Consider the following 22,754-nt stretch of genomic DNA (forward strand, 5'->3'; position numbering starts at 1 on the left):
GTATTTACAACAACCTGAAGTATATTATGTAATGTTTTCAAACAATTAAGAAAAATAGTGTAATATATAAGAGTACCATTGAATATTTTTCAAACAACTAGTGTAGAAATAAGAAAAAAAATATTGTGTGCAATATGAAAAAGCTTCATGGAGTGTTAATATAATTTACTCTATTAATAATATGTAAATATTTCTCCACTCCGTACACATAATTAACATTATTTATTATTATTATTATTATCATTATTATTATTATTATCTTTTTTATGTTAAATAACAATAATAAAATTTAAAATCTAATACTTTATACAAACTATTTAAACCTATTACCGCTAGACCAACGTACATGCTTCTCTCTCTCTTTTTTTTTTTTCATCTTTCTAACTGTGCATTTGGGTACACACCCATCATTTTTCACACAATATATACATGAATGAATATTCTAAGCAAGATATATACCTTGACCCAAATAAAAAGATCTGCAACCAAACCATACAATATATATTTTAAAAAAGAAAAAAAAAATCAACTTGTCGCTATTACAACCAGAAGAATTTTATAGAGAAGTAAGAGAACACAAAACGACAAGAGAAACAAATTTAAATAAGTGCTCGGCATTTAGCTTCTATCAAACCGGAACCCTTTTTCACAACAGGGAAACAGAGAAGAAAGAGGTGATCTATAAGTCAAAGCCTCTCAAAAATCCTTCTTAATGAGAGGGAAAAAAACTACTGAGATTTGAAAATGCTATTCTGGTGTAGGGCAACATAGCCGACCAATCAACTACGCAAAAAGCAACAGAAAAAAAACACTTTGGCATCATGTGTTGTTTCTGTTGAAACTCCCCACACCTCACAGCAGAATGAACAACTCCATGTAAGTCCTATGTAAACAGATACTCGCAGGCCCTTGATATGTAACTCCAGAATCCACATCATGGACGAAAAAGGAAAAATAAAGCACTGCGATAAAAATCATTATTGACTAAACTTATTCTTGTAATCATGCACATCATAGACATAAATTCCTTGAACTAGTTATGCCCGACCAAAGCCTGTCGCAACCTTCCTAGGAGATCCTTTGCTGTCATGCAGTTTTCCTTGTTCATCTGCAAGAAAACACATATACTACGTTGGTGAGAAATTAAGTAGCAGAGAAAAGAAATTCGGCCATCAAATTCAATTTAACTAACTAATAGCTACATACTTGCATGAGTATTATTAATAACTACCACACATTCAATTATTTACCTGAGCAATAATAGTGACATCAGTTTTGCTATTGCCGAAGGGCAAAAAGCTGCTACTCTGGACAATGAAGTAAAGCTTTTCTAATTCGCTGAGTATCATTGCAGCATGTCCACTGTGTTTGTCGCATTGAGTTCTGATGAGTACGTCTTTCCCAGAAACCCTGACTTCGACTTCGGGGAGTGAATGCTCACAGTGGCTGTCAGAAGTTTCATCATCAGCGAAGATAATAGATCTTTTCACCAGCACTCCCGATCCAAGTGTTCTCTTCGCTGCTTGCTCCTCCAGAGTTTGCACACGTTCTTGTAGTTGTTTCACATACTTGACAGCATCTCCCAACACAGAAGCCTTGTCCATCTGTGCATGCAATCATATATATAAGTTAGTTCAACATTTAGTCATGTATAGTTGGTTTAACTTAGGTTAAGTCTTTAAGCGTGTGTTTGATCATATATATAAATTGTAACTGTAGTTTGAATGGAGGTGCATCATGCATGGAAAGTGAGATTAACATAGCAATTGATATGCAACAAAAAAAAAAAGTTGAACTAAGGATATGTCGTGCCTTGGTGAGTCTTCACACTTAACGCACCTAAACATTTTCTAGATAAAAATGAAAAAGAAGCAATTGTCAACGTGAGATCAGTACCTTCTTGAGGCCAGGGAGGATAGCGGAAAGAGCGATGAACCTCTTGCTGATATTTTCCCTTCGTTTTCTTTCAGCTATTATGTGCTCTTGAGCTTGGATTGGGTTCCTAGTGGTTATGCCAACCTGGTTCGTTCTATTATCAGAACTTAGGAAACTTTTGTCCTCATACGAACCCTGAGAAACGAAAGCTGCAAAATCCATGTTCTCACTAGACGCTTTCTCATCGAAGTCCAGGTTTTGAAATTGCTGGGAAGCATGTGATGGTGACGGGGCATTGAAGTGCCCAAAGGAAATAAGTTGGGAGGATGAAAAAGCAGAAACCTTGTGGGAAATGAAGTCACTGGCACAAGTGTTCTTGAGCCTCTTGGTTGGTCTTGCAGGGGTAAAAGACTGATCATGACTTTCAGCTGGGAAACAATTTGGTGTGCTTTCGGAGTTGAAATGATATGAGGAGTTGCTCTCAGGGGAACCGGAGAAAGACTCAAAGTCAAAGTCATCAAGTGGACAAGCAAATGAATCCATCTGGTATTGATCAAAGAAGGTTGGATCCTCAATTTCCTGCTAAAAAGTCAGATTAAGATTATTAATTTCTGAGCCTAAATAATTTGCTTAAAAGCTAATGATTAGCTGTGATCAGTATGCATGCTTACAAGTTCAGGCAAGTAGTAGTTGTACGCAATTTCCATGATCTTTCTTGAAATTACTACTAATTTGATGTGATGTAGTGTAGGGCACTGAAAGAGAGTCAAGCAAGACATCAATTAATTATTTCAGATGGGGAGCACCTAATGAATTGGGGGATTGAGAAACGAGATTTCCAAATAGTTAAATGGGGAACTAAACACAATGTGCATATGCATGAGAGGACTAGTAAATTAAACTTTAATCGATAAAATGCCCAAAACAACTGGTGAAGTTCATACTGAAAACAAGAACTAAAAAGAAAAAAATATAAACTAGAGTGAAATTACTACTTATTTGAAAGCCTCTATTTGTTAACTTTGGGGTGAGGAGGTCATATATAAATAATGGGACATGGTAATTAATGAAGAGAACAAAAACACCTGGATGGAAAGGAGATTGAGAAGAAAATTGGCTACCTTGACTGGAAAATTAGAAGACGGATCGAGAGGATGAAGATTGAAGAGAGAGATTAATTTTGTAAACTTTGGAGATGAGAGGAACAATGTTGGCAACGTTTTATATATATAGGGTCACCAATCACCATACACGCTTCATACCCGGGTCAATAGGAGCACGTGTGAAAATGTTTCATTTTCTTTCTTTCCGAGTCAGTTGGTGACTTTTGAATGCGGCTAATCCCTGTCTTCACTCACAAACGTCTGGTCAAACTAGGGGTTCTTGGGTATTCTTTAGATCATATATATGCCTCTTTTTGGAACATTTTAGCACGTCCATCATTTTCTGCTAATCAAGGCTCAAAAATTTGTTGGATCGGTGGTATGAGGTATCTTTCTCAAATAATCATATATATGAATACGCTTTCAGCTCAAATCTTGTTATGAAGATTCCTGATACTTTGTCGTAGAAGTTCATGCAATGATGTTTATTATTATTATTATTCTTTTCTTCAATTTTTCCCCTTTCACTTTCTCTTTAATTAAATAAGAAAAAGATTGTAATTTAAATTTTATTTTCACCCAACCAAATAATTTGTGCAAGTTTTCCTTTGAAAGAGTTGCTAATAGGCGACAGCGCTTCATTTACTACTATTGTATTTAATTACTGTAAAACTCCGACAAAGACGCTAATCATAAACATAAATAATATAAACACAAAACAAGTTGAAGGTGCAGATGGCCATTGACCCGTTGTGGTTGATGCTGACAGTGATAATTGTCGCATATCCTATTATCCTTAGCTCGTTCCCACTCCCATCAAACTGGAAAATGCAGCTCCCACACCTTTTGAGTAAGTTTGAAGCAATGCGTTAAATGATGTATTTCTAACACTCTTTTATTATAATATTATTATTTATAATTATAACAAAAACAAAAATAAAAAATGATAAATACTAACAACACACTACTCTATTGAACAAATTATCACTTATTAGTTAAAATTTATTAAAAATTATTAAAAAAAATATGAATTTCATATCTTATTTGATAGTTCTCTCAATGATTTTATAATATTCGACAAATTTTAATCAATGATAAAATTTTATTGGGACGAGTGTGTTAAAAAGTATATTATTAGCACTCCTTTAGTTATTATTTTATAAAAAAAATACAACTTTAATTTCAAAGAAAAAATATAATTTTAAAATATCTTAACATTTTTAAATTTATCTTGATTTTTATTGAATGTTTTTCCTGTTAATTTTTTTCTTTTTATTATATAGTGGGGTGATTCACTATAAGAAAAATTAAGGAAATATTCTTTTCACATATACCTTACTTTTGTTTTATTTCATAGATTAAATAAATATTTAAATTTATCTTAAATTTTGATGATATATTTTTATATTTTTATTAACTTTAACATATCACTTTTTACATAAAAATATTTATGATATTTTATAAATATACTTCTTTCTTTCCTTACCTTTTCTCTCTCTTTTCCTTTTCACTTAATCACTAAACAATTACTCATTTTCCATTTTTTCTCTTCTTATCTCCTTTCCTTTCATTTTTTATTCTATCTTCATTTCACTTCCCTTGTCTAAATTTCTAACTTTTCCTAGTTGGCTTCGTTTCAACGAAAAGTACTAGATATTGTAGTAGTGGACTATAAATTTAATAGTAAAGTTAAATCCAGTTTCTTTTCTACAAAAAAAGGTTGAATTAATGACAACATTGTGACATTTGGTTTAGATCACCAATTGCAACTGTTTGACAAAAACAAAAAACAAAAACAACAACTACAACTAGTAATAAAAAAAGTACAACTAATACATCCTTGATCCTTGTCCTTAATTTTTGTTCGGGAAATATACACGACAGGATAATGACGATTTTTTGGTGCATCAAAACTATTTATTTAATCAAACAACGAATAGTGTATATATATATATATATATAAGTAAGCAAGACCGAAGAAATATGCTTGCACGGAATTTTTTAAATCAGATTTTGCGTTGTTTGCAGTAGAAAGAAAATCGAGAATAGACAAAACGTAAATAAATAAATATAGTTGTCATGAAATTGTATAAAATTTGTGAAAAATCATTAATCCAAATAAATATTGAGAGTTTGTGACCAAGTTGAACCTGCATTATTAGACCAACTTTTTAGTCTCTTGTCGTGAGCAAATATACATCATCGATAGTTTATATAATTTCTAGCATATATTAGGTAATATGCATCGTGTTACACGAAAGGTTTGCGATAAATTAATTAACCGAAAAACCTTGATTTTTTGTTATTAATAGTACCTTCTATTAATTTATTTTAACAAGGAGTTTTGGGATTCAGGTGATAGTGATATAAATAAATAAAAAAGTAGCGAAGTAAAAAAATATTTTTTTGCAATTATTAAATTAAATAAATAAAAAATAAAATTCAATAATATTTAAAAAGTTAGCATCTAATTTGATGCTCCACCACATTACGCCATTTTTTAATTATTACCTAAAATTTGAGGGGGTTTTATTGGTCCTAAAATTTGAGGCTGAAGCTAAATTTACAAGTACAATATCATTTTTAAACCTCTCCCTTTTGTAAACAAATTTAGGACTTAATTTTTTTAATAATATATTAACAATACATTTTTATGACATCATTTTGTACTGCTCTTTGTTAAATTATTCATCTTCTTATTTCTCTTCATATTTTTATTTTTCTTTATTATATTACTCATCTTATCTTGTTACATCCATATTTTAAATTACAAAAATTATAAACATATTTGTGGGAGTAATATTTCTGAATATTTTTATCCAAAGGTTGAGAAATGTAACACACCTTCTAATATATTTTATTGAATACACTCTTTGTTACTGTATTAGTTAAAATTTATTAAAAATTATATATTATATAAAATAATTTTTTATTTAAAAAATTTCATTCATAATTTTATAATTTTCAACAATTTTAACTAATAAAGAGATATCAGTAACACGGTTTACAGTCAAAAGGCCAATACGAGTATCAATTGTCTTACTACCTAGAATTAAATAATCTGTAAGGTATCAGTGAAGAAACCGACACACTGTACGCGATATCCGTTTGGATGATTGATTATTACTAGTAATATGTTGCTTTTTATTAATTTACGGGTGAATAAAGACAAACTGAAATTGAATGAACAAATTCACGTGATAAGTGAGGTCCGTAATTGCTTTAATGTCAACCTTGATGACACTGCTAATTTGTTCCATTTCAAGGTTTGGCGTCTGCCACTGATCAAAGTAAATACGTGTATAGTAATTGATTAACCATGAAAATAATTATGGCTTCATTAACCTACCTATATTATTTATAGAGGTCTTGCACTCTTGCTTTAAGAATTATAATTTTTTATTCTCATGATTAACAAAAATCCAACTCGATTTTATCACTTTTTTGTCAACGATTAGGGGCAATAATTAAAGTGAAATAAAAAAATATAAGGGCTAAAATAAAAAATATCTAAATTAAGAAAAAATTAAAAGGACTAAAACAAAATAAAATAAAAAGCATTAAAAAATATCATATTCTTTCTAACTTTTGAAATTTTTTTACAATACTTCGTGCATCAATTGCACTAAGTTAATGATAAATAAGATTCATGATGTCTTTATTATTGTAGAAAACAATTATATCTTAAGCGAGTTAACGATAATATTTGAAACCTTTGAATAAAACACACATATGTCATTTATTATGATAGAGATAACAAGATTAAGGTTTAAAATAAAAAAGGATATCATCACGGTTTAATTTGAATATCAAGTCAAAAGTTATTATCGAGAGAATATTAACTCATGTATAATAACAGCCTATGAGACTAAGGTTTGAAAGATACACATATTGAGAATAAAGAACTTTATAGAAAAATAAAAATGAAAAGATGTATAAAGAGAAAATAAAGACTAGAGTCATATTTATACAAGAGGAAGATCGATAACATTAAGCATACGTCTTCAATGTAAACTTAAAAATATTTTTCTTGAAGCCTCTTTGATTCGTCAAACACAAAGAAAGAGAGTTTGATGAAATTGAAGTGAGAACAAAAAATATGAGCATCCACATTACTAATATCATAAAACTTATATTAGATTTTTGGGATTGATTACACTAAAATTTGATCTAAAAGGACTTTCTGAATCATATTTTAGTGCAATTGATCTAAAAATTCTTATTAGAAATTTTACCAAGAATTTATCAAAAAAGTATTATTTATATCATGTTCTTAGTACAACTGGTTTAAATTTTTATTTTGCCAAGAATATCAAAAGTTGCAACGGACATCCACAAGCTAAATGAGTTGATAAATTGATATAAAAAATACTTTTTGCATTGATTCTTAGTACAATGATTAATTTATGAGGTAATTTTATTTTAAACGAATAGAGTTATATAATAATTTTTTAAAATATTTAATGTAACTACATATTTAAATTTTGATATAAAGATTAAATTGAGGTTGTTTATATTTTAGTTCTAACTTAAGAATTTGACCATCTTCCAATGATCATCGCGACATTTTGGAATTACAGAAGATGCAAGCGAACTTGCCTCATTATTGATAGCTTTGCACAATATAGTACGAATATTTTATTTAGAAATTTAGGAGAAATGTTATAATTAATCCTTATCCTAACTAATGAACTAAAAGTGAATTTTTTTCATAAAAGATCAATCATAAAAAACTTCTCCAAAACAATTTAATCGTAATCTTTAATAACAAACTATTTATCAAAATTTTAACTAATATGCTTATGATACTCGTTAGCATAGGCCTTAAATTTATAATTAAACATACAAAAAAATTTATACTAGTAATTTATTTTACAATCCATATCTATAAAAGATTACTAATAACACTTTTCATATAAATGTATTGCTTCAACCCAACTGTTTTCACAGACTGGCAACGTTAGATATTGAATTATAAATCTAATTAAGCTTCTGTGTGGAAACTTGTATCTCGCATCTAAAGGAATCTTAATCTTTAGTCTATATGTATCATTTTTCTTTTTGGTAAACTGATGATAGTTTCAAACATCGTGCAATGAAAATTTCATATTTAGTCTCCGTTTGTCTGTACTAAACTACAAATCTTTGATCAGATTTTGTTTCAATTAGAGAATATATATATCTGAAGATAGAAAGTAATGAAGCCACACGAACGCAACTAGGACTAGATTTAACAATTTCTAGCTATGATAATGAAATACGTGCGCGTTGAAAATTAATAAATATGTGCAGTTGAAGAATCCTTCCAGATCATATGAAATTCATAGTTATATGTTGAGAAGTTTAGAAATATCTTCGTCAAGATTTCAGGTGATTCTTAAATATGGAAAACAAGAAGAAAAATATATTTGAAAATGGGGATGGATCGTATACTGACAATTAGAATGCACCTACTATAGCAATATTCAATCTGTGCTTGTCTGCTTAAGGATATAACTACGTACGATCACCCCCTCTTCTACCACATTATATATTATGATCACTTCTACCACCATTATTATCATTATTAGCATCACTGCATCATTACCATCAGTTTCCACTTTCCATCACTAACTATTATCAGGAGCAGAGAGAAGGGGTACATGACCATTGTCAACTCCAATTTTCTAAGATTGTTTAAATTACAGTAAAATAACTCTACACACTATACAGTCGTAAAAACATAAAAAAAAAAAAATCTATTCTATTTGTTTTCTCATTTTTCTTACTCAGTACGTTTGTATATGTATTTTTTATATTAAATTATTAGTTATATATTAAATTTTTATATATTATGTATGTGAAATTTTAAATTCTCTTCATTAAACCGTGCTTTTTAGGCCCTGGAAAATGAAGTTCAAATTCTATCCTTGGTTATTATGGTTTTTGTCATTATTATTATTATAATCATTACTAATTTATTACTACCATCACATTATTACAAATGTTATTGTTAGTATCGTTATTACTATCTTTATCGGGCTTAACTATCATTATTAATATTACTAATTATTATTATTCTCATCACTTATCACTTATATAAGAAATATTTTGTTATTTTTTATAATTTATATTCTTATCTATACTAAATTATCTTTTATATGCAAAATGTAATAAAATTTATCCTTCTTATTTCTTAAGCTTATCTATTATTATTTTTCCTCAGCAAAACAAAAAGATTCATTAATATTAGTATTTATTGAAATTAAGAATAAATCATTTAAATAATATTTAAATTTGATTCATGATGAAAATAATTTTTAGTCAAATTTTATTTATCTCTCAATTCAACTCTTGATTAATCAGAATTATTTTCCAATAATAAATAGAAAGATTAAAAAAAAAACAAAACTACCAGTGGGAACAAAAAAGAATACAAAAGCATCGGATAAATGTAAAAGCCACTATTCTAGGGATGCATGCAGGACCAACAATTTACAAACAGTAAAGAAAAATCATCTCACTTGTATATATTTTAATATGAGATTACTTTTAATTCATATGAAACCTTCTATTATTAGTGTTAAGAGTCTCACATAGTATGATTTAGAGATTAAATTAAACCTCTCACATTATACATTTTAAGATAACAATTATCCTGACAATTATCAAGAACCACCTCACGAGCCTTCACAAAACAAATCTCCCATATTTTACCACATATCACAACGGCAGTAGTCGTCAAATTACCGTACCTGCTGTCAGTGATACCCTTAATGTGTTTTTTATCTGCACTGCTTCAAACAGAACATAGGCTTTATGATCCACTCGTACATACAGAAAGATGTTTGTTCTCTTCATTTTTGTCCTTAACCAAGACTAAGAAGCAAATTTAATTGTCTTGTGATTATTTTTATATACTGTCTAGTCGGTGTTGTTGAATTCGAAGGACAATTTTGTAGATAGGACTTTGAGGAAAGGGATTATAACTTGAATTTCTTTGTTAATGCTTCATATTTGTCATTAATTATATCTCAAATGCGCTTCTGAATGGAGGGTAACAAATAAAACAAAATACCTGCCAATTTTTTGGGTATAATCTGAAATCTGAATTGTTAGTCGTACATCGTGATAGACTGCTTTGTCCTGTCTTTTTGTTCTTCCCTTTACCATTTTTGTTTTGCTTGGTTCTGTCTATCAATATTGGAAATGTTCTAAATTCTCAAATAAAATCCATTTTTAAAAAAACAAAAAATCTACTATCAGCTGAGTTAATTAGGCTGACCTGCGGAGGAGGAGTTGGATTATCTACGCTAGGGAGGACATGGTTGTGTAGGAGCGTCGGACTCGTACGTAGAACTTCATCCCAGATTATACAAATTAAACCACAAAATGAATGTAGAAAATTTATATTCTGACGGTCTTGCATGCTGATATCTACTTCGAGAATACTTAAGGAATAAATAAATAAGAAATTTATTTTTAATATTAAAATGTACCATAAGATACATGATAAATTATAATGTGAGTATATTAATAATATTTGTTAATAATTATTTTTTTTAATTCTTAACCATTGACTTGCCTATTTTGATTAATGATGAGTGTTGATGGAAAACAGGCTATGATTTTAATGCAACTCCTATATTAAAAACTAATTAAAAAGAAATTAATTATTATCATACAACATAATTATACAACATTTTATGTAATATTTTCTCTTTTTTTACCCTCTTGTCCACTAAGATTGGCTAGATGGTTGAGATTTTGAAGGCACAAAAAATCTCTATTTTTTTTATCACATCATTCACCTCATTTTACACTTATCTATCCCTCTTATTTCTCTTTTTTTAAGAAGTTGTATAAATAAAATTGTCTCTACCATAAACTAAACCATGCAGTCCTTTGTCAAAATGAATTTATATATTGTGTCGTGTAAACATTGTAAAGAAAAAATCGTAGTGATTAAAAAAAAATAAAAGAAATCTAGAAAAAAAGAAAAAAAAAGGAAAAGAAAACTCCTCTTCAAGCAATGCTCAACAAAACCCAAACTAGCATATATCAATACGAATTCAAAAATTAATTTAATTTAATAATAATATTTTATTGTTATTTAACTCTGTAAATAATTTAACTATTTTTAAAAATATGTTCAAGAAACACATATTAAAAAGGTAAAAATAAAATTATCAATAAATAAAAATATATTATTATATAAAAATAAAATGATTTCATATTTGCTTTTTATATAATTAAAAATGCTTAATTAAATACTTTTTAACTTTTACTTATGGATAAATATAATTAAGTTTGGACCTAACACAACAGTTAAGATCACTACCCATGTGAAAATAAATATAGTACTACTCCAATGAACTTCAGCTCTTTTAATTGGTGCGGATTATCACCTCAACAAATTATTTTTAATTTTCCGTGTGGGAATTACCCCAACAACCCTAACTTACTGCTGAGAAGATGGACATTTATTGACACCATAATTAATGCATTAAAGTGAGGACTAATAAAACCTCATACACCTGTAACTGTAAGCTACATAAATTGCATGAGTCCAATTCGTAGTTTTCTAGCCAGCTCCTTCACGCTCAGGCTGAACTCTTCATCCATCTGCATAATTTGAAACCAAATCAGAGCCACAGTAGTGAACATAATGCAACAAAGCAAACTGGAAAACTAATTCCCTTACAAACATTTTTTTTTTTTAAGTAGCTATATAGCAGTGGTAAAATAAATACTACAGTAATAGTAAATAAACAATGACAGCAATGTAACACTGTACCTCTGCTACGATAGTTATGTCCAATTTGGAGGTTCCGAAAAGCAAAATACTGCTATTGATCACCGATAGGTGAAGATTCTCTATATCTTTGAGTATGTTGATGAACAGACCCTTTTGTTTCCCGCAGTGGATTCGAATCAGCACGTGCTTCTCTAACACTCTTGCCTCAACTTCGGGAAATGATTCATTTGTTTTTGTTTCTGAGATGTCATAGGAATTTCCGTCCCCAGAATTTGAAAAAGTGTTAAAGACATCTTCTGCTGCGGAGAGCTTAGATTTCTTAACATATACCACGGATTCCACTACCCGCTTCCTTTTGTTCTTCTCTTCCAGTAGCTTCACTTGCTCCTGGAGCTGTTTCACGTGCTTTATAGCATCCCCAAGCACCGAGGCTTTGTCCATCTGCACCCTTTAAATATTTAGAACCATGAATCTGCTTAACTAATCATTCAGCCATGACAATAAAAAGAGAAAAAACTAAACCTTCTTGAGGTCTGGAATAAGGGCTGAAAGAGCTACGAACTGCTGGCTAATCTTTTCTCTCCTCATTCTCTCAGCAATTATGTGATCTTTAGCGTGGTGGGGAGATCTGGACACAGAGCCAAAGTTCTGGTTTTCCAAGGACCCCTTTCTCCCGTGACACGCAACCTTGCCTTTTGGCTTCAACGTTGGTGCTTGCAATTGATTCACATTGTCAGAGAAAATAATGTAGGAGGGAGAAGAATCCTTCTTCTGTGAGAGAAACTCCGTGTTAGAAGAGTTTGAAGTGCCAATCTTGAGTGTTTTGGCTGGTCTCTCACCAAAGACTTTATCATCTTCCGAGGAATTGCTCACGGTGCTAGAGTGTTCCGTTTGAGAAGCTGAAGAAGAGTCTTTGCTAGATGGGAAAATTCCACCAACCCCGTTTGAGTCAGATTGATGGACGAAATTGTTGTAATCCTCAGGTTCCTTGCCATCGAAACATAGGAAGGGTAACTAAGCAGAGAGTTTATTTAAAACCTTTGTAAACAAAAGCGTAGTTTAAAACATGTATATATGCTGTCTGTGTCTTACCAAATCACACAACCAACTTGTCCATGATTCTTCCCTTGTAGTCATTTTGCTGCAATATCTATTTCAGTTACTTGCAAGAAAGATTGGGATCAATGTTCCGAAAGAAAATAAACGCTAGGCATATGGCTTCAAATTAACATCATTATAAATATTCTATCGAATATCCTCTCAAGTGAAATGTTATCAATAACGTTTCCCAACGACATCGGGATTCCTGTGTGTCTGTGAGAAGTTGCGTCGTACCTCCTCAATAAAATTCTCAGTGGGTGAAATTTGATCTTTCATTTTATTCATGATAATAAAATATAAATATAAATTTCATTAGGTTTCTTTAGTTAGTGTAATTATAATATAATTTATGTATTTAATATATTTAGTTATATATAATAAATATTCATTATAGATTTTAGTTATATAAAATAAATATTTATTATGAATAACGTCAGGACTAAAATACTAATTTTTTTTTATAAATTAATCGATTAATATAAATTAGTTATGGAATTTTTAAGTTTAAGTAGTTCTAATGCAGTTTTCAAGTATATGTTTAGTTGTTCATTCAATTTGTTGTCACATGAATTTTGAGACAAATTTAATGGTCCAGTGTAAATTGAACGCAAAATAAAGGACTTAGATGTTTTTTTTCTATGTTTGTCTGTAAAAGCAAATGGTTACACAAACAAACGCTGACAGGATAATTTATTTAAAAATTGTGAAATAATTGTAAAGCCTTTTAAGTTCTTAAGATTTGCCCCGTTGGAAATATTGGTACTGTGGAACTAGACTATTTTAATTAGTAGAAAAGAGATTTGTCCTTCAAATTATATATATTAAACATAATCACTTTATAAATTCAGAACTATGACAATCATTTAATACTTATGATCAAGTGTATATATATATATATATATATATATATATATATATGTGTGTGTGTGTGTGTGTGGCAATTTATATATAAAGTTTGTTTTAAAAAAAGTAAATCAAACTTCAATATTTTGTAAAAGCCTACACACAAGTTTTATATATTGAAGTTGGTTTGTTTAATTTGGAATAGTAATTTTGGACTGATATTTCTCCAAGCCACTTAATAATACATGCATATGTTAAATAGTTGCTACTTAATACTTACTACTACCTTGTAAGCCAGGAGATTTGAGCCATAAAATTGTTATATGAAGTAAAAAAAGTTATGTATTGTAGTATTAGATTAAGTTTTTCCTCTCTAATAGTTTCTTTATATTATTATTGCTCTGTAATTTTTTTCCTAAAAAAGACATAGCATAGTGGGAGATCTTTTGGATAAATATGTAGTATGAGATTTATCAAATTATTCAAATAATTAAGATTATAAAATTAATTAAGTAAACTTTGGTAAATCTTTCACTCTCTCATAAATTTTGATAAAATCAACTGCATGTTTGATTTTCTGTTATAAAATTACGTTTTAGGCAAAAATAATTTTGCCAATAAATTAAGATTCTTATTTTTTATGTTATTTTATTTTTTATCCGTTGAATTTATATTAAAACTCGTGTCGCTGTATTTTCAAATGCAAACCAAACATATTCTAAGTTTGCAAATAAACTGAGTTCTAACTCATCCATTCAACAAAAAAACTCAAAGTAACATCAAATTTGCTTTTAAAAGTTGCATTTTCTATTAGCAGATTTGCATAAGCAACATCAAATAAATTTTATTTTATCAACGTATTTTCAGAAAAAATATCCAAATATAAATCACATATTAATAAAATATTTTTTTATTAAAACTGATGAGTTTATAACATATTTTTTTATTCAAACTTATGTTTGCAAACTTGAATCAAAAAATGCACAAATTCTTTCTTCATTTTATAACGTCTTTAAATTTAGAAACATATATTAGAATTTTCAAAAACAATTTTTCAAATTTTATCCAAACATAACTAAACACCCTCATGATTTTATAGATTAGATTGCGCAATTATTTTGTTTAGTATTTGGGACTCATTTTTAATAATCATGAAATTTAGAAAACTTCTAGGTGAAAATTTTGAAGTGGCGCGTCTCTATTATCATCGTTGACACCAAGAAGTCAAAATGATGCAGATTTTGTCGTCTACCAAACACTATAACGCTCTTTGCAGCGTTATTAGTGTCGATCAACACAATATGAAGAAGCTGTATACCATTCACACTCGTATGATACCATTCTCTTGCTTGTGATACTAAACTAATAGATATGTGAATTTGAGGCATTAAAGTGCAAGATTTATCATCATCCAAGCTTTTAAAATAATTGTAATAAACTATGGGCACATCCATAAATTGATGTGAGATTATTCTAAACTAATAAACTACTGGACACATATATGTATACATTGATATGAGATTATTTTAATTAAATTATTTATTTTGAGTTAAAATGTTAAGTATGTAATTATTTCAAATATTTAGAGAAAAGATTTAATTTACTTTATATAATAATCTTATTTGATTTAAATAAGATTATAATACTTCTTTTAAAATAGCATAATTTTGTGCGTTTTGAAATATAAAAAATGTGCTGCAGAGAGAACACGAATACACTATTTTTGTCTAACCTTAAATAAAATTAAACTCTCTTCCTATAAAACTTTCTCTTAATTCACACGAAAATATAAAAACTTAGTGAAAGAGTTACAATAATGCAGACAAAGTCGAAGAAAGATACATGCACATGACTTCCAGCTACATCAACTATTCATGATATGATATTACCTACATGAATACATGCATCACGCACTTGTTGTGATTTTCAAAATTATTAGGTATAATTAATCATGATAAGTTCCTTGGATTCTATATCACATCTTCTTGTAAAAATAAGATATGAGAAATTTATTTTTTTTAATTTGTTAAATTTGGATAAGTATATTTTTGTCCTTCAAATTTAGAATTGATATTCTTTTAGTGTTGTAATTTGAAGAAAAAAAAAATTGTTTTAGTCCCTTTACCCCAACATCTTTAGCCCCTGCTAACAGACTTGGTTGTGTGAAAGTTTACCTTATTTTGCATCTTTATTACCGTGTTTTTTTTTTCAAAGTATTTATTTATGACAATGTTTTGGTAGATGGACTATAATAGTTTTTTTTTTCAAATTACAACAACTAAAAAATCAATTTTAAGTTCAAAGATTAAAAAATGAACTTTAAGTTTAAGGAAGTAAAAATATATTTAAATTTTATTTATTTTTATTTAAATATAAAATAATTTCTGGATAAGAGTAAAGTTGAAAAAAATATTATGCATTACTTCAAATTTTTTTTAAAAATTGGGAAAAGAAAAAGGGTACTCTTGGAGTCCCAAAAAATAAATGTGTATTTGAAAAAAATAATTTCAAAATAAGTATCATGTTAGCTTTTGAAAGAAAATACTCCTCCAAGTCCTATATATTGATCATATCTTAGAAGGAATACTTGATTCTATTTATAAGTCATCAACTAACCTATTAATAATGATTTTCCAATTATGTCTTTTATACTATTCTCAACACTTCATTACTAGGGAAACTTATTTCACATGCACTGTCCACTCAGTCTTCTCACTTCATGCAATTAATGAAAATATGAGTGCTTCTTCAAATACTCCATTCTCTTTTTGTCTCTGGCATTACCTTCTCTCTCATATTACCTATGCCTTTTGGTTTTCTTTCTCAATTGAAACTGAAATGTTTTTCTCTCAATGGAGAAAGGCAAGGAACCCATTGTAAGCCATGAGGATTTGCTGGCATTGGTTGTGGAAGACTCGCTAGAGTCTGAACATGTCCTCCCCTTCTACTTGAATGAGTTACAAGATGAGGAGGTGAACTCGAATATGCTATTACCGAAATGATTGAAAGTTCAAATGCGGCGTCGTCTTCAAGTGCGGCAAAAATGATTGAAGGTTCGAGTGCGGCGTCATCTTCGAGTGCATCGTCGTGTGGGTTAGTAACAAAGTGTTCTTGTTTGATCTTAACAAGTTCCCAGAGGATGAGTGTCAGGATGATACCGAGGAGGAGAAAAAAAAATACTTGTTGAGCGAGCTAAAAATATATTTTCTTGATTATTACTAATGTCATTGTGTAGAGATTTTGTTGGTTCTTTATTAGGTTCATCCATCCATGTTTCAATGTTAGTGGCTTAAGAATATCTTTTTGAATAAAGCATGACTAAACAAACATAATTAAAAGGACTAAGTGGCTACATTATCATTTCCACCAACAAAGAAACAAAGTCTACGAGGATAACCAAGTTACAACGTTTCAAAAACAACAAGAATTCTTCCAAACAAGTCTAGTAAAAAAAAAGTCAACCTACATGTCTTAAGTAATCCACCATTGCTTGGACCAAAGATGGATCACAATTTAGTTGCGTATCCTCCTTGTCTTTGTTGCATGTCATTCTTACAATAGGGGATTTTATACCCATTTGAACCCTTAACTTTCATAATCTCAATCATACAAGCTTGCAAAGTTAAAAATATCTTATTTGATTTTGATGTTGTGAAGTCAAGAAAAATTTTCTACTGCCATGATGAGGTCATCTATAGTTTTAGGAGCCTCTTTGTGTTGTAATGACTGAATGGCATTAAAGAAGCCAAGATCTAAGAAGTTAAAATCCGGCAACTTTGGGGGTTGAGAAACCAATCGAATGTCAAAACTGTCTTCACTAGCAGCATGATGGAAGTCATTGTCATCTTCATTAATGTGACACACGGAGCATTGTCTTGTTGTATGAAAATAGTTTCTCCTCTATCCCCTATTGGCCATTTTGCTTTGATTGCAGCCAACACATGATCAATAAGAAAATGCTTGCTTACTTGTTTATTTATTGAAGATATTGGTTTTGTTCCCATAGTCCCTGCATCTTCATTCGCACACCTTCTCTTTGTCGGTTCCTTTGTAAAAAATGGAAAAATACCAATCTTGCCATCAAAAGTCTCATTGTCGTTAGAGTTGAATCTTGGTCTAGCCATGATACATAAGAACATAACCTTGCAAATGAAATTCTTACTTCTACATGTTCAATGTGGCGATGTGGCTCCTCCTCCCCAACAGCCAAGTAATAATTCACAGAGTTCTTGGTCATTTAAAACCACTTTTCATCAATTTCATCTCTCAAAAAGGACTTGATCACATTTGAATGTCGTCATATAATTCCATCCTTATGGAATCTAATGAGTGATGTTTTGTTAATCTCCAATGCATGCGATAGAAACCTTAAAGTAGTCCGCTTTGAAAGAGGAATCTCACGAATTCTTTCAATATCCAATCCAATCCTTTTCCTTCCATAATTTTTGGTCTTCTTGGGCAATGTTTCTCCGGTTTCCCTAAGTTAACATCATATACGTTGAATGACCCTTCTTGAAACACAGTACAATGCAGCAATGTTCTTTGTTGTACCTTCCTTCAGCTTTCCATTATAAACTGAATTTAACAAGAGACGACAAACGAACCTATGCTCTTCATTTGATAAGAATCTTCGTTGCTTATTTAATGTAGCATCTGCATTTATAGGAAATTTCGTTTCTGCATTTGCTTCCTCCTCTTGTCCATCACTCATTACCCCGTGTAAGCTGCATCTTCAGTGTCGTCAGCCATACCATCTTCTTCCTTGTCAACACTCATATCAAAGTCCATTTCAACACTTGGAAGATCATTTAAGTTCGGCAGCTGAGATTGATTTCCCGCACCACTGATAGGTTGTTGAGAATTTGCTCCATCACCACTTATGGGTATAATATTCAAATCAATAGAATTTAAGGATTTTGATTGTACATTATTGGCATCACTATTCAATAATGGACCTTCATTTTCGTTCTCTATTTCTAGGACTACATTCAAGTTGAAATCCAAGTTCACATTCTCATTGTTCATGTTGTTTATGAAGAGTAGGATACCTCTTTGATGGCTTGAGCTGAAAATCAATTTCAAACTTCACCTTTGGTATTTAAAGATACAAAACCCACAACAAAAAATGAAGGAAAATTTTTAAATAATTAGTTTAATTTCCATAATCATTATTAAGATATTGATAGCAGAGAATATTGATCCTTGACTTGTTAATTCTTGATGGACATTGGATAAGATTTCATTATAAGAGAGATTCAAAGTTGTTATTGGTCCATATTTATTGATGGAGATAGTGGAGTGATCACTGATATGTGTTGTTTACTCAGGTGGTGGAAGAGAAATATTGAGATTAAAGGGTGATATTGGTCCATATCCATTGATGGAAATAGTAAAGTAATGGGTGAATATTAATAATGGCGTGTAAGAGAGAGAATGTGAGATGATAATTTAGGCTAAACATTTAATTAGTTATTAGTAGAATTAGTTAAATGTGTAATTATGTTATGATATAATTAAAAACTTATTTTATTTTGAGACATATTTAATGACTTAACTTTCCTTCCTTGGTCTTGATGATTCGGTTGAAAGTGATCAATATATATGATCGGGGGAGTAGTAATTTTATAAAATTGATCTTATATCATCATTAATTCATTTATAATTTTTTTTTATTTATCATTAATATTATAAGAGATATAAGTGAAAAAAAATTAATATTACATTAAAAAACTAAAATGATACTCCCTCCATTGTGATGCTATTATTGTTGTGATGCTCTTATTCAAGAGACATAAATAACATTCAAATGAATGAATCATGATTCTCTTATTCCTCTATGTCAAAATTAATAGGTGGGGACCAGAGATATCATTCGATTAATAACATTTAAATTAAAATTGAAGTTTCATTTAAACAATTCATATAATAAATATTTGCATTAAATATCAAGAGAAGTAAATTTTGAAATGAAAGTTCAATTACATATAAATTTTGTGCATTCAAATTGACAAGAGAGCATTTGAATCAAGGCAAAATTACATTTTTGATTCTCCAGTTTGTCTTCAATTTCAAATTTTGTCCCCCATTAAATTAATTCACAATTTTTTTTTCTCCTACTTTTTAAAATCATGCAATGTTGGTCCCTCAACCCACAATTGGACGTTGATTGTTACAAAGTGACATTGACTACCATGTGTCACTTTCTTATTGAATGATGATTGTCACGTATCATGTGGATGTTAATTCCATAAAAGATGAAATACATTGTTGTTTTCATTGACCCATCAAAACATGACACGTGAAAGTCATCATTCAATAAAAAAGTGACACGTGACAATAATCAACGTCACCTTGTAACCCGTTAAGGTTCAAGTGTGGACTGGAGGACGAACATTACATGATTTTATAAAATAAAAAAATAATATTTGTGAATTAATTTAGTGGGAGATCAAATCCAAAATTAAAAATAGACTGGAGGACCAAATTTTTTACCTTCAAACAATAACTCATTTTCAATCATTTTTGGGTATCTGCACACCACAAAACATGAAAATATCATTATTAATATTACCACCCACCACCAGACCATCCTGCTGGACCAGAAACAGACAAGATCACGTTGGTGTTATGACATGGATTTCAAAGTAGCCACGCGTAGGTTTTTTACAAGATCATTTATGGTCAAATTGTAGCCGGTTCCCATCTGCAAAGGTAACCACTTATTTTTGTAAGCTTCTAAGATCACAAATCTGTAAAAATTAAAAACTAGTTTTGTTTTGTCCAGTTACCTGAGCAACAATGGTTATGTCAAGTACGGAATCCCCGAAAGGTAGGACACTGCTATTGACAACGAAGAGATGAAGGTTTTGAATCTCGACAAGTATGTTGAGCAAAAGCCCCTTTTGCTTTTGGCAGTGGATCCGAAGGAGCACGTCCTTCTCTAACACTCTCGCTTCCACGCGGGGGAGTCTTTCACTGTTTTCTTCATCTTCATGTGAAGCTGAACCATCGTCGCAGCAGCTCAGCCGTTGTTTCTTCACCATCACCACAGACTCCACATCTCTATTCTTGTCCTCTTCTTCAAGCATTCTCATACGCTCTTGGAGCTCTTTCACGTACTTTATAGCATCTCCCAGCACTGATGCCTTGTCCATCTGTTAATTAACTTGATAAAGTGTTTTGTACCAATTCCCAATGATTAATTTCTAAACCTAGTACATGTTTGGTTTTAACACTAAGGGTGTGTTTAGAAAAATAAACATAACCCACGTTTTTTTCAAATATACTAATACATTTCCAATATACTAAATTACTAAGACATTTCCTTCTCCACTTTGAGTCTTAGAACACATGATTGAATCTTTGGAATCATGCGGGACAAACCAAGCGCACACCCAGTCATACAAAATTACTTTAAAAAATTGTATATTAAATTATTATTACTGACTTATTTTTTAAATAAAAACACCACCGGTCTGTATGATTCATTAAAAATATGATATGGAACAAAAAAAAACAACACAAGTTATATATAAGACAATTTTTTTTATTTTTGACTAATAATATTAATACATACAATTTATATTAAATTCAATGTATTTACCGAATTAAAGAGAAATATTATAATAGAAAAAATTCAATATTTTTTTAAAAAATAATTACGTTGATTAGTTATTATTTTTTTAATTATTAAAGAAAGAGGAGTAAAAATATATGTTTTTTAAAATATTTTATATCTTTAACAAAAAATTATCACATAATTTTCTTAATTTGTGGTATCTATTAATTATTTTTAAAATCAGTCACGTAACAAAAGTATTTGTCTCGTGCATTGCCCTATATACCATGATTTTTACCCAGTAATAAAGAACTTCTTTTAGCTTAAAATCAATTTTAAACATTAATCACTACTAGTTTACAGTGAATAGTACCTTCTTTAAGCCAGGAATAAGAGCTGCTAGAGCGATTAAGCTCTGGCTGAGCTTCTCTCTTCGTTTTCTCTCGGCGATGATGTGATCCCGAACGTGAGATGGGGACTTGTAGCTTCTATGGCCTTTGGGGCTTTCAGCTTCAAAGTTCTGGTTTTCTGATAAACGTTTCCGGGTATGTGGGAGTGAAACTGAAGCACCTTTGGTCTTGATCTGCTTTGGGCTTAAGGCAGAAGAAACAACAATACCATGAAACTGATCGGTGTTGTTGGGATTGGGAGGGGACGAGTTTGAGTTCTCGAAAGACAGGATCTTGGAGGTTGGAGAAGAAGGGGATGAAGATAACGAAAAATGCTTAGTGAACGATGAGTTCCAACTAGAGGCATTCGTTTTGGGCTGCTTGATGGGCTTCTCAAAACTTGTTTCTTCCGTGAATGAGTTCATCGGAGCCTCCGAATACGAAGTGTTACTCTCCGAAGACAAAGGTTGCTGCAAGTTCTCAAAGGCACTTGCTATCTCATGCGAAAGCAACTCTTCATCATCGTCGAGCAACGTCTCAAGGTGACATTGTCGGAACAAGTTGCAACCATCCTCCGTTTCCTGCAACAGCTGAAATCAAATAAAACAACTAATTATAAAAATAAACTGATAAAAGCCATTAGCAGAAAACTAATGAAAAGCGAATTTGTTACGTACCAAATCAGATAACCAGCTGGCTTCTGATGCGTCCATCGATGTGTTATTATTCTCCATATTTGTGGATGTTGTATTATTATGAGTATCACCTTCATGCCCTCTTTATAGAGGTATAGTCAATCATTCAATTCGCTGCAATGTAATGCACCTACTTGCGTACCCTGTGGCCACAACCCATAAAAAGAGGTGGATAAATTAAATATTCAAAAATAATGCACGTGGAGAAACAAGGGTTTGTAATTTTGTGGAAAGTCGTCTTTTTATTAACGTCATTTCCATCATCTTTTATAATCATTCTATTTTATTACATGTTTTTTAAATGTATTATTTTAATGTTTTTTAAAAAAATGTATCATTTTTTTTTTCAATTTTTCATTAGATACATTAGTGTCCGTCAATGTTTTAAATTTTAAAATAATTAATATAGTAGTGACTAATTTTCATCTTTTTTTCTCTTCCCTTTCACCAATA

General features: G+C 30.3%; 3 protein-coding genes across 8 annotated transcripts; all 3 read right to left on the reverse strand.

The window, feature by feature from the left end:
* Window positions 1–530: 530 nt before the first annotated feature.
* On the reverse strand, window positions 531–3,066 carry LOC100815491 (transcription factor bHLH18). Of its 5 annotated transcripts, none has more exons than XM_014776403.3 (5): window positions 2,997–3,066; window positions 2,547–2,630; window positions 1,897–2,454; window positions 1,251–1,604; window positions 531–1,108 (listed from the first exon to the last, which is right to left on the reverse strand). In XM_014776403.3, exons 2-5 carry the CDS (start codon window positions 2,580–2,582, stop codon window positions 1,034–1,036), a joined length of 1,023 nt encoding a protein of 340 aa, XP_014631889.1. In that variant the 5' UTR covers window positions 2,583–2,630; window positions 2,997–3,066; the 3' UTR covers window positions 531–1,033. The 5 variants fall into 5 exon arrangements, with proteins under 5 accessions (XP_014631889.1, XP_025984628.1, XP_025984629.1 ...); XM_026128843.2 differs by having other exon boundaries at window positions 1,897–2,457; XM_026128844.2 differs by lacking the exon at window positions 2,547–2,630.
* An 8,239-nt stretch (window positions 3,067–11,305) lies between these two features.
* Window positions 11,306–13,036, reverse strand: LOC100816024 (transcription factor bHLH18). Its single transcript, XM_006573622.4, has 4 exons — window positions 12,808–13,036; window positions 12,238–12,702; window positions 11,755–12,156; window positions 11,306–11,582 (listed from the first exon to the last, which is right to left on the reverse strand). Exons 1-4 carry the CDS (start codon window positions 12,850–12,852, stop codon window positions 11,508–11,510), a joined length of 987 nt encoding a protein of 328 aa, XP_006573685.1. The 5' UTR covers window positions 12,853–13,036; the 3' UTR covers window positions 11,306–11,507.
* A 6,526-nt stretch (window positions 13,037–19,562) lies between these two features.
* LOC100816551 (transcription factor bHLH18) lies at window positions 19,563–22,454 on the reverse strand. Of its 2 annotated transcripts, none has more exons than XM_006573623.4 (4): window positions 22,284–22,454; window positions 21,591–22,196; window positions 20,448–20,813; window positions 19,563–20,362 (listed from the first exon to the last, which is right to left on the reverse strand). In XM_006573623.4, the coding sequence occupies exons 1-4, from the start codon at window positions 22,338–22,340 to the stop codon at window positions 20,285–20,287; spliced, it is 1,107 nt and encodes a 368-aa protein (XP_006573686.1). In that variant the 5' UTR covers window positions 22,341–22,454; the 3' UTR covers window positions 19,563–20,284. The 2 variants fall into 2 exon arrangements, with proteins under 2 accessions (XP_006573686.1, XP_006573687.1); XM_006573624.4 differs by having other exon boundaries at window positions 21,591–22,187; window positions 22,284–22,441.
* Between the last annotated feature and the right edge of the window lie 300 nt (window positions 22,455–22,754).

Source organism: Glycine max, chromosome 1 (genome assembly GCF_000004515.6).
Source record: "Glycine max cultivar Williams 82 chromosome 1, Glycine_max_v4.0, whole genome shotgun sequence".
Classification (NCBI taxonomy): Eukaryota; Viridiplantae; Streptophyta; class Magnoliopsida; order Fabales; family Fabaceae; genus Glycine; species Glycine max.

Bases quoted from the DNA above. Each gene is read 5' to 3' on its own strand.
- LOC100816551 (XM_006573623.4), bottom strand. From the start codon at position 22,340: ATGGAGAATAATAACACATCGATGGACGCATCAGAAGCCAGCTGGTTA. The intron at 22,197-22,283 runs GTACGTAACAAA...ATTTGATTTCAG, and splicing joins CCAGCTGGTTATCTGATTTG to CTGTTGCAGGAAACGGAGGA. The intron at 20,363-20,447 runs GTAACTGGACAA...TTACCTTTGCAG, and splicing joins ACATAACCATTGTTGCTCAG to ATGGGAACCGGCTACAATTT.
- LOC100816024 (XM_006573622.4), bottom strand. From the start codon at position 12,852: ATGACTACAAGGGAAGAATCATGGACAAGTTGGTTGTGTGATTTG. The intron at 12,703-12,807 runs GTAAGACACAGA...TTCGATGGCAAG, and splicing joins CAAGTTGGTTGTGTGATTTG to GAACCTGAGGATTACAACAA. The intron at 12,157-12,237 runs GTTTAGTTTTTT...TAAAGGGTGCAG, and splicing joins TTATTCCAGACCTCAAGAAG to ATGGACAAAGCCTCGGTGCT.
- LOC100815491 (XM_026128841.2), bottom strand. From the start codon at position 2,654: ATGTCTTGCTTGACTCTCTTTCAGTGCCCTACACTACATCACATCAAA. The intron at 2,458-2,546 runs GTAAGCATGCAT...CTGACTTTTTAG, and splicing joins ACTACTACTTGCCTGAACTT to CAGGAAATTGAGGATCCAAC. The intron at 1,109-1,250 runs GTAAATAATTGA...GTTTTCTTGCAG, and splicing joins ATGTCACTATTATTGCTCAG to ATGAACAAGGAAAACTGCAT.